This window comes from Macadamia integrifolia, chromosome 2 (genome assembly GCF_013358625.1).
Source record: "Macadamia integrifolia cultivar HAES 741 chromosome 2, SCU_Mint_v3, whole genome shotgun sequence".
NCBI lineage: Eukaryota > Viridiplantae > Streptophyta > Magnoliopsida > Proteales > Proteaceae > Macadamia > Macadamia integrifolia.
The window spans coordinates 33607596-33619274 of NC_056558.1; the positions used below are offsets into that span (position 1 = coordinate 33607596).

The following is an 11679-nucleotide window of genomic DNA, read 5'->3' on the forward strand; positions in this document are numbered from 1 at the left end:
AAAAAAAAAAAAAGAAAAAAGAAATAGAGAGAGTCAAATTTTGCATCATTTTGGGTCAATTCGCAAAGCAGTCCAAAGAAGGGTGTTGTTATCGGGTTGAACATTAAGGTTTTAGATCAGTCAGGGTTTTAAACTTGTAAACATAAAAAACTAAGAGAACATGTTGAGAGTTCTTGCATATAATGATAAATTATTGCAAGTTTGGCTGTTACATAATTTGATTAATGTCTTTTGCAATCTTGATGGATGTGTATTGCAGGATTATGTTCCTGAGGACCTGCACAGCATTGCTGGCTTTGAACCTCCACAGTCCCCAGATTCAAGCTATGACAACAACTTGCCTCTTGTTCTGGAGGATTGTGTGAAAGAGCCACCATTAGTTCCTGCACACCTACAAACGATGCCACTGAATGTTGCCTCATCCAACATGGATAGCGTTCCTTTTTCAAGACCCCAACATGTGGTGCTTAACCATCTGTTTATGCAGAAAGGGAATAGTGGCCAGTCTGTGGTGGCACTTGGTTCAACACACCGATTTCTGTCTAAGTATGTGACAGTGGTTGTCTACAAGTCCCTAAAGAGGTACCCAGATACTGGACATTGAACTATTTTTCTTTAATGTAAAAAGTAATTATGAGTAGTAAGGTGTATCCTAATGACAATATAGACACAGAAAATGACCGGCACAGCAAAAAAGAGGGAACTTATTGTCATATTTACATCTTTTTATGCTACATCTTGGTGACTGTTGATGGAATTTTGTAATATTTTTTTCACTTGCTCTAGAGATTATTTGAAGGACCAAAAAAATCTACTGAATTTTAAGGATGAGGGAGGGTGTAATGCTTATTAATTGAAACTGGAGGGATGTGCATGGATTTGTTTGGTTCTCTTTCTGTAAACCCATAGGAAATGATGTTGGATAGTAGGCAGATTGGATCATCAGATGCTCTTGTCATCTTGAATGTGAAGATCCTCTTAAAAGTCCACATGTATTTACTTGACATTCGAATGGGATGAAATGTTAAGTCTCTCTCTCTCTCTCACACACACACACACACACTCTCCGTCTCAGCGAGGCATCCGACGGCTGGGAGGACCTGGGGTTGTGTGTTCTGGTCCTCCCATCTGTTGGATGCCTCGTTGGGCTCCCAACTGGTTGGGGAGGATCTGGATCCTGATTCCTGCATGGAGACATTCATGAATTGGAGGCGATCATATAAGACGATTCTGTTGTGCTCTGATTGGAAATTTTTTTGGGGTTGGGGTTCTCTGCGAAAGCAATGATCATAAATAGGATATGAATAGTCTAATGTTAAGGCTTATAAGGACATGGACACTCATTCCTTTATGGTTAGTTTTTAAGGGAGGATTCTACTTGAGTTCTAACAAATTTGGGGTATGCATATGTTACAGCTGTGATGGTGAGGATGGAATCTTGGAGAAACAGTATATTTTTTTTATAGGAGTGGTAATCCAAGCTGATCCCAGCCTACACACCTTGTATTTGAGCTTCCCAAGCAGGTTGTTCTAGAATTCATGAATGCTGTAGTATATGGCAAAAGGATTTGTGGTTGGCAACCCATGGAGGATAATATCGAGAAGGGACGAAGAATACTGCCCCGGTTCCACTTTTCCATGTGTCTGGCATACGTAACATTGTTAGGTAGCATTCTTTTTTCCTATTGGAATATAAGCGCACCTCATTTGTTGGATATCAGACTGCAGCAGTCCAACAGTCCATTCAACAACTACAGAGGAAGGTACTCTTGGCAGTGGAAACGGTTGAAGGTCCAAGTTGTATGCGAGTTAGAAGCTCATCAATCTAATTCCACTTGAAATGGAAATTTAATCACTATACAATATTGATCATGGATGGCTGCATTCAAAGGTGAAGGCTAAACCAAAGAGCTGTCCAAAGCTGCTGGCCTTTTCACTACTCTAAGAAGTTGGCTTCACCCGCTACTTGCAGCCACCGGCAATGCTGAAACTCCAACAGTGATTTCATCATTGATATAGGTTTCAGATTTATATTTAATGGTTCATTGTTTCGTGTCTGTACTTATTAACACTCCTTGGGGAAAACATCCTCTGCCGTGAGGAATTGGTGCGGCGAGGCGCAGCGAGGCACGAGATGCCCCTTCTCCTTGAGTAGATAAACCTTTTCAACCCACACTATCAAGTACCAAGAAAATGATTTTTTTTAGTTATAAAAGATCTATTTTTGGAAATTAAAAGATGGCCTTGGCTCATCTGATTTTGGCAATTAACTCCGGTATGTTTGGTTCGCAAGAAAAAGAAAAGAAAAACACAAACTGATCATTAATGTCATCATTGTTTTTCATTTTTATTTCTATCCATTTCTTGCCAACCAAACATGCCCTCAGGGGTTTTTTGTTCCCCCTCTTTCTTGAGCTGTTACTACTGTAGGCTTGTTGCTGCAACAGAGAATCTTAATGGAACATGAGACCCAAAAGACAGTAAACGAAGGGCACTGCTTGAATGTGTTCTTAGGGGAATGCATCCTAGAATCAAAACCTACTCTGCTTATTGGTAAAAGTTTGTGGGAGGGGTTGGGGGGGGGGGGGGGGGGAGAACAATGATAACTCTCCACAACCATGCTTCAGCTTTGGCACTTCCTAGTTGTAGTTACAGAGCGTGAGATGTCTCTCCACAACCTACAAACCTTGCTTCCAACTTGGAATGTACTAATTTGTGTTAAGCAATTCTTCAAAAATGTTCAATAATGAGCTTGGACATCTCTTTTCTTCCACTCTTCAGCAACAGTATCATTTCTCAGCTTCCAAATGTTTCATAGATGGACCCTCTGGCTACTTAAAAATAGGGCATCCTTTAACTGCAATGCCAGGTTCAGTAGGGCATGAAGCCAATGGACAGTGGTCTACCTCAGTCCCCCACCACTTCAAATTCCGGCCCTCATTCTGTAGAGCAAAGAACAAGAGAACACCCATGAATGCCGTCCCAGCATCTAGTGCAGCCGATAAAACATAGTTGTATTTCTGCCACCACCCTTTTCGGTATCTGAAGACGAAGTAGTTAAAGATGGTTCCTGTAACAAGCCAGGAAGCAATATTGGTAGGGGTTGCTGGTGGCATTCCAGCAAAACCATAAGAGATAACGGGTACATTGATCAATGGAATCCATTTCTTCTCAGGGAACATTTTGCTAAGTAGCCAAATAGGTACAGGCAATAGAGCTCCAACGAGGAATAACCAAACCAAGTTCCTGTACATGGCTCCAGGACCAAAGACCCGCTTCGGTCCAATTAAACCCCATATGACAGAAGAATCGAAAGTGACTCGGAATTTTGGGCATGTCCATGGACTGTCTGGATGGAGTTGTTCAACATCACATATATTCGAAATGCTCTCCAGCATCCACCATCCAACTCCGAGATTGACTACGCCAGATACTATAGTCCCTGCCAGCTGCCAAAAATTTTAATTGTCATTGAAGTTTTTGTTATCAACTAGGAGTATCTTTAGTAAAAGTGGAGTTGCAGACCTGAGCTGTGAACATACTCCGAGGTGGAATTTTCATGTAATGCCCAAGTTTCAGATCAGCCAAGAATGACAGTGCATGAATGGTGCTGATTCTCCCATAAAACTTGAACACCATGTTTGCTATGGGCTTTCCAGGTACAATATATCCAAAAATGAATTGAGCTATGATGTCATATCCAGGTTGCTGTTCAGTAGAAATGAAAAAAATAAAACAAAAAACTGTTAAAGGCCAGATTTGAATTTGCAATCTCTTCATCCTCCTTATGCTTATACGCCTAGGGTTATCTTTGAAGACACTGAAACCTATAAGCATGAATGCTGCATTTGTTTCATCATATGGCTGGATTATTTCCTTCAATCATGTTCAAATCTGCTCATTAAAGAGGGAGCCAAATGGCAGAGAAATAAAAAAATATATTTTTACAGAAAAATAAATGCAGCTAAAGAGAAGGCCAAGAATTCAGAAATTTGGATGTAATACCTGGTTTGTAGTTGCTTGAATGACTCCAATTGGGAGGGTAACAATCCATGCAAAAACAAAAGCAAAAAGCATCCCCCACCATGAAAGCTGCACGTCTTTTTTCCACACGAAAGACGTTAAGAGAGATAGCAGAACACAGCCAATTAGCAGAGTGAGAAACCACCACTGTGGGACCTCTTTGTAATTCTTCATCAATTTCGCGTGAATGTCCAATTTCGCATTCTTCACAGCTGATTTGCTCTGTCTCAAGATGTCCCTACATTTTAGACGCCAATCAGTGAATGGTATTTTTAATTTGTATAAATTGAACTACTCAAGTTTCATGAGTATTTGAAAGTTCAGTATTAGAATTTAGAAAGCATTCTACCTTCCATGGAAGAGGGCTACGTGAACGAGTGTTGCTGCAAATCTTGCAAATCCTGATGCAATGGAAAAAGCAAATAAAGGACTGAGATAGAGCTTCCCATAACTGTCATAGGCAGCAACATTGAGATCATACTGTGGAGTTAAGATCTTGGTGGTATCATAAACTTTCCCAGTAGAAGTAAAGAGCTGACTCGAAAATATTGGGTACTTCCGAGCCTCGTAGGTGTTGAATTTCCAGTAACATAAAGGGACAATTATGTAGATAAACATGATGAACCCAACCCCAACATTGACGATAGCGTGCCAAGGTGCCACCATTGGACTTCCGTGGTAAGCTGAGATCCCAGCCCAATCCAAGGTGAAGGCACCTACTCCAAGTCCATGGTACCCTGATCCAATTTGCTGAGCAGTGATGTTATGGGGCCATACCCAACAAACCCATGAGAAGAAAGTCAAGATTGGGAATAGATAACCAGGGAAAGTGTAGTAAGCAAAGCTCGCCACCAAGAAAATAAGGAAAAATTGCATCCGCGTAAGACCATTTGATCGAGAATCCTTCTCATGGAGTGCTCTGCAACATCATCCTTACAGAATAAATAAATTTCTCCTGATGGTGTTAAAAATTTATTGTAAAAAGAAACCAGACCCTGTTTCTCCTGCACAAATTTATGAATTTTTTAAAACTGCATCTAAATGACCAAGAAAACAATCGATTTCATAATTTGCTTTATTTGTATTTTCCGAGAATATTCCACTGTGAGTGGATCAACAGGAAAACCAGTAACAAACTAAGCAAACAATTTCATCTAGTGGTCATTTTCTATCTGGATACCCTCTATATATGCTTTTATGTCCTCAAAAGAATATTAGACCCTCCAAGCAAAACTGTCCACCCCCAATCTTCTTCACAAAGTAGGAAGGGAGATGTGCACCATCAGTTTGTCTTTACAGAACATTCCCTTTTAACCCCTCCATTTTGAAACCTGGAAATCTTTGAATTCCAAACAACTACTATTGAAACAAGCACTCAAGTTTTAGTTTGAAAAGTATTATTCTGTTCTATCACTTATTTTACAAGAACTTTTCAGGTTCAGAAATTCTGAGGCACAAACAGTAGTGGAGAAGGGGTGGGAAAATATGAGAAAGACCTGAATAAAGAAACTTGAGCAAGGTTTGAAGGCCACCACATTTCAACAGGATCTATCAAATATCTTCTAAGCATCCCAGCCCATCCATACCCCAAAACCTGCAAAATAGTACAAGGAAAAGAATGTTTGAGAAGAAATAAAATGATAAAACTGTTGAATTCATTTAACAGTGAAAAATAAAAGGCAAAGAACCCAGAAGGAATGCAAAGCAGAGGATTTAGTAGAAGAAGAGAAACATCACAATAAAGCATATAGTATACATCAGAAAAAGTTTGCCACTTTATCCACTAAAATAAAACCAATTCACCTCTAAATTCCCCAACCCCTTTGCTATCTAAAAAGGGAAAAAGAAGAGGAAACACTCCTAAAACGTCTTCTCTTTCTACAGTATTCAGTACTCTGTCGATTTTGAACTGATAAGATGTTGATTAAGAGAAGAGAAATGAAGGATGCAGTTTACCTCTACGATTTGAAACCTCCTTATTCCCACCTTTCAATCCAAAGTCCAATCCAGTAGCAGAGAAGAAAAGGGTTCATACCCAAAAAAAAAAAAAGCCCCAAGAAGATTTTCGTTACCAACCTGTGTGGTCAAGACGAGGAGAAGCGCACAAATGAAACTCAAGTTCTGTTTGTAGTAAGCCTTCATAACCGTAATGACACCGACAGAGTAGGCATCTCCACCTCCATAAGCCACCCCACAGTTAGCAAAAATAGTAATGATCACATGCTCTTTCATATTGAAGGGTCCTGGATTCAAACTGAAGCTTCTCCCTAAGACCTGAAATTCTCTGTTTGGTAGTGCCGATGCCATGAATTTCCCGATAGGCAAGACAGCAATTTGCACCAAAATAGGAGATATCGACAGCGGCTGCGTTCTGTAAATGAAGAACGTATTCAGAAATATGAGAATAACACAGGAAGTAACACCCAGAAACCAAGCTCTGAACGTCATCACCGGAAGCGAAGGGTCGTCTGTTTCCGGTACAACCAGTGCCACTTCCTCCACCGGACAACGGTCCTCCGACGCCGGTGGCTCTTCATTTAGCTTCTGGGCACTCTTAAATTCCTCTTTTTGTTTCTCAGAGGTCATCATCAGTTGGTTTCTGAAGCTCTCTCTGTCCAAACCCAGAGAATTACTGAAAACAGAGGCGTCTGTTTAAAGTACAGAGTAGATACTTGAAATTTCAAGGAGAGAACTGGATATATATATATATATATACCCAAGGGATTCGCGGGCGAAGATAAGATATTTTTACGAAACTACCCCTATAGCGCTACCTTGGGGACTTGTCTCATTTCCAATATTACCCCCATGAGGAATGGGGTCTGAGATTCGAGCGGGACTGAGGTTTAGACTCATTTTGACTTTAGTACCCCTCATTGGTCAATGGTCTTCTCCTTGTCTCCCTCCATATCTCACATTGTCAAACTATGGTAATATGTAGTATGGACTATGGACCCTTTTTTTTTCAGTTTTAATGTGTCATAATGATCAGGTTATTTCACAAATAAAAAGATAATTAGGGTCCTAGTATGAATCATTATTGATATCAAAATAAATCTCATTGATACTGTCATAGATCCCTTGTATTGAGTTGGATTGGACCATTTTGTCCCTTAAAACATTGATAACTGAGTTCTTTTGGACCATTTTACCTTCTTTTATATTAATATCACTGTTATGGTATCAATATAATATCGATATTGGATATTGACACACAATGCGAATAATGGTTTAATGTGAAAAAAAATTTGAGACTAAGATCCGAATAAGCTAGGATCACTGAGAAGTCAACTAGAATTGGCCAAAACATGCCCTAGCTTTAGTTTTTGTTTAAAAATCGGATGAGTTGAATTGACTAGGATCAGGGTCGACCCCGGTCGATATTGGTTGCTCCTATCTCGATTCTTAAAACCTTGGTTAATACTATAACTAACTGCTCTTGAAATGTTTTTTCTTTGACCGATTGTGATGTTGCACCTTCAAAAAATCTAGTTTAAGAAAAGAGGAAAGGAAAAAAGGACTTTGAGATCATGTGCTGATGAACGTATCCAATGTCATTTGAATGAAATGGGATCGGTGACCTAACTATATTAGATTATTATATAATGAGAATTACATGCCATTAAGAAAAATCAATTACGTCACTAAGAGTCTTAATTATTTGGACTTCTGTCACTTTAGCTTATTGACTAAGATAACATTTCCTCACAATGTTAGTAATTAAAAATCAAAGATCTTAAAAAGAAATGACATAGGACAACTAGAAGATTCATGGTAGTATTGGGTTTAGGTAAAACCCTTAACATTTATGGCTTAATGGCCAGAGACCCCAAGAGAGTGATACATGTGACACATAACCTACATTGCTAATAAATAATTTAAAGAATTCATACACCCAAAAAAAATTAAAGAAAAAAAACATTCCTGATAACGTAGTCCTTACATCAGCACAAGGGTGAGATATTCTAGGTTTCACAGGGGTGGAAGCATCATTTAGTCACCCTAATTCTGTATGAAAACTAGGGGTAGGGTGTATTTATTAAGTCAATTGTTTCGATTTGGATTCTGATATGGATTCTGGATCCGGATCCCTCTTCCGGGTTTTCCAACGCTACTTTTGGCCATGCACATAGATAGGCTTGGAAGGAAGATGGTGAGAGGGAGGGAGAAAGGGGGAGGGTAATGAGGTCACTGCGGCGTGGGCATTTCCGGAATATGAAAGTTGATAGGGACTCGGTGGGGACCGTGGGGTAAACTGCTGAAACCAAAAGAAAGTCTTAATTGTGGTTGACCTTTTTGGGGCGTATGGGTATCACGTGCTATTCGTTCTACACACACGTCTGACCCGATGTCAGAAAAACCCGCTCCTTAAGTACATGTGATTTCTTGTGTGGGACAGAAAAATTACTGCCATGTCCAATCATGTGGGTCCCAGTTCATCTGACTAAGCAAACGGAGTGGCTTAACTCCGTCGCTCTTTTGTTCGTACTTCTGTGGATTAATCTTACACAGCTAATAACGTCGTCATCATCGTGTATAGCTGTCAAGTATCCATACTTAAATAAGGACAAAAGGGCTCGAGGCAAGCTCGTGCTGTCCGAAAGAGCCAAAGCATGGAAGTGGTATCCACGTGGCATGCTTTCGACGCCTGATAGAGTAAGAGTAAAAATGGGTTAACCTTTTAGTTTCCAAGGTGGGGTCCCCTGTGGCTATTTCTGCAGTTTAAGATTCCAAAAAAACATGCCACTTGGCAAAGCGTAGTTTCCGATCATTTCGTTAGGCGGGAAAGAGACCTAGGGGTATCACGCTTATGTGTAAGAATTAAAGTATCGATATCAATCGCCATATCGATGAGTCAAAATTAAGATACGTATCGAAAGGTATCGTATCGTATCGGAGATACACTAAGATACGTTAAAAATACACACATAAATGGATAGGAAACATTTTTTTAAACACTTTTACATAAATAATTTATTTAAAAAAAGCTATTGATAACATGTATTATGCATAAACACTAAATTGAGGGTATCGTACTAAGAATTCAAGGTCTGTAGTTGTCCCATAAATGTAAAATCCTTGTTCCCAACATTGATTTCCACTTTAGTTAGAGAGAAATATGGCTGACAGCAACTTTGGAACAAAAACCCTTCAAAAAATCGTTTTTTTCTAAAAAATTACCCATATTGGCCATTATATGACCGTAGCGCCGATACGTATCGATACTCACCGATACGTGCTGATATATACCGATACGTACAGATCGATACATACCGATACTCACCGATACGTACCAATACATATCGAAACGTACATTTTACCTCAATTTTATATTTTTCATAGAGTCGTATCGAGGCATGTCGTATCGTATCGATGTGTATTAGTGGTGTATTGATGCATATCGGTATGTAATGTAGGATATATATCGATACGAAATGATTTAAAAAATTCAATGTATCGTATCGGCCGACTAAATTTAAGATACGTATCGGAGTGTATCGTATCGGTATCGGAGATACTTAAAACCATGCATATGTGTCTGTGTTGGTTAGTATCGGACCGAAACATAGTAATGGTCACTAATCGGGGATCAGCCCGAATTGGTTGGGATTGGAGTTCTGGACGATGCCATCCTATATTTAAGGCTCTGTTTGGTATCGTTTTAAAAAAATGTTTTTGAAGTTTTTTCTTTCTATTGGAACGAAAAAATAGAATCTTCTGTTTGATACACTTATGGTCTATTTCTGTTTTTTTGGAGTTCCGTTTTCCCAGTTTCGTTCCATTTTATAAAAAAAAGCCCACCTAGACAACTAGGTGACCAATGCTCCTGGACACGACGCCTAGGGGATCCTTGACAATTATGGTTTTGACCTTTTGATTGATCAAAAGTCAAAATAGTTCCTGAACGATTTAGATCTCAAAGGGCCAAAAAGGCGAGAACGGTTGAGGGCCAAATTCCAGTTTCGCACGGCCGCATTAGTTAGAGATTAAGTTAAAAAATTCGGGGCATAATGTGATATTTTTAAATTACCCATTAAACTGAGATTATTATAATGATTTGAGGAGAGATGAAAGATTTATGCGAGTTTACATCGATGGACCCTATAAGCAATCGGTTTCGTTTGGGTTATGTTTGGAAGTCATGGAAATAAAAGAGAAGAATAGAGCCAAAAAAAAAAATTGAATTTGAAGAGACATGTGAAAAAATTTATTATGTAATTATGATTTTTATCTTATTATATCTTTTGTATTATTATTTTTTTCCTCTTAGCTACCATAATTGAGGGACTAGAAAAGTTTGATCACAAATTCTTGAAGTTATTAATGAGAGAATCCTTCACTTTTCTAACGATAGGCAAATTAGCCTTTCACGAGTTTGCCCTTTTAAAAAAAAATTTAATATTCCCCTTGTCCAAACATTTTAGAATAAAAAATAGATTAATTAATTATGATTGAGAAATATTTTACAGAAAGAGGAAAAGAAGAAAGAGTGTTCAATTGGTGTACTTATGCCAAGACATAACGGGTACAAAAAGACTGCACTACCCCACGCTAAAGATGCTCATGCACACCTCCCATTGGTCATATGCACTAATATGTACATACACTATTAGGTAGTGTTTTCTCGCGTAAAAGAAATATGAAATCACTACTTAAAAACTGAACCCAGATCTAAGGGTCTTAATCAATTTGATTTGATTTGATTCATGTTGTAATTGATTAAAATAAAATCAAACTGATTATCTTTTCAATCGATTAGGGTTTTCATTTTATTTGTTAACGCTTTGGTTATAATTTGCTTTAATGAATTATAGGTTTCAAATTGATGATTTTTGGTTCAAATCAAAACCAAAGAAATTATTTTTCTTTTGTAATGTATAAAATGAAATTCAAACTAAATAATAGTCAGTTTTTCTTTCTTTGTGTGTGCGAGACCTACATTGGGGGCCAGATAGGAGACCCATGAGGGCCAGCAAAGGGGTCACAAGGCCATATATATTACTAACTACAACCTGCAACTAACATATAATATATTTCAAGAAAGTGAGGGATAGGAGGGTCTAACCCATCCTGGACTTATGGCAGAGTCCGACTGCCTAGCTACTAACACTTAACTAGAAGCTCATCCACAAATAATAATCCGTTTATTAATTCTGATATAAAAAATGTGATTTGATTTCGATAAGTAATTCTGATTGAAATTGTCACCGTAACTCTACATTTCATTGGAAAAAGCAAGGGGGAAGGGGGGACGAATGCTACATGATCACATGGGCTCCACATCCGAACATAGGAGAGTGTAAAATTACCACATCAACCCTTATAAAATTACAAAACTGCATCGTTATTGATGTCCTGGCCTTGTGCGTATTATCATTGGCTTCCACACTGATAAGAGGGTTGCATGATTAGGTAACTTGGTTCAGACAAACACTAAACTTTCATATGTGGGAGACATAAACTGGTCTTACCAAGTCTGATTGATGCCCTTACCCTAACTAGATTCATGTCTTTATATATAAGTAATGCATAACTTAAATCAATGACAAAACAAAAGCAGAAGCTTATCTAAGAAAAGTTTATTTAACTTTTAACATTAAGAATTAACTAAGTATGGTAGAGAAAGCTTCTTTAAAGGGCCAAATTGGCTGCAAA

At 38.5% G+C, this 11679-nt stretch overlaps 2 protein-coding genes across 2 annotated transcripts in view; one reads left to right on the forward strand and one right to left on the reverse strand.

Moving 5' to 3' along the window:
• Positions 1–785, forward strand: part of LOC122060416 (SNF1-related protein kinase regulatory subunit beta-2) — an 11334-nt gene extending 10549 nt beyond the window's left edge. Inside the window, exon 4 of the mRNA XM_042623502.1 lies at positions 260–785. Within this exon, the coding sequence (XP_042479436.1) occupies positions 260–604 (345 nt within the window). The 3' untranslated portion in view covers positions 605–785. The remainder of the gene's footprint in view (positions 1–259) is intronic.
• A 1691-nt stretch (positions 786–2476) lies between these two features.
• On the reverse strand, positions 2477–6696 carry LOC122060408 (oligopeptide transporter 3). The gene is made up of 6 exons (XM_042623493.1): positions 6100–6696; positions 5520–5617; positions 4373–4942; positions 4006–4261; positions 3526–3708; positions 2477–3449 (listed from the first exon to the last, which is right to left on the reverse strand). Exons 1-6 carry the CDS (start codon positions 6610–6612, stop codon positions 2832–2834), a joined length of 2238 nt encoding a protein of 745 aa, XP_042479427.1. The 5' UTR covers positions 6613–6696; the 3' UTR covers positions 2477–2831.
• Between the last annotated feature and the right edge of the window lie 4983 nt (positions 6697–11679).

Coding starts and splice junctions, on each gene's coding strand:
- LOC122060408 (XM_042623493.1), bottom strand. CDS start 6,612: ATGATGACCTCTGAGAAACAAAAAGAGGAATTTAAGAGTGCCCAGAAG. Junction 5,618..6,099: donor TCCTCGTCTTGACCACACAG/GTTGGTAACGAA, acceptor ACTATTTTGCAG/GTTTTGGGGTATGGATGGGC. Junction 4,943..5,519: donor GCTCAAGTTTCTTTATTCAG/GTCTTTCTCATA, acceptor ATGATGTTGCAG/AGCACTCCATGAGAAGGATT.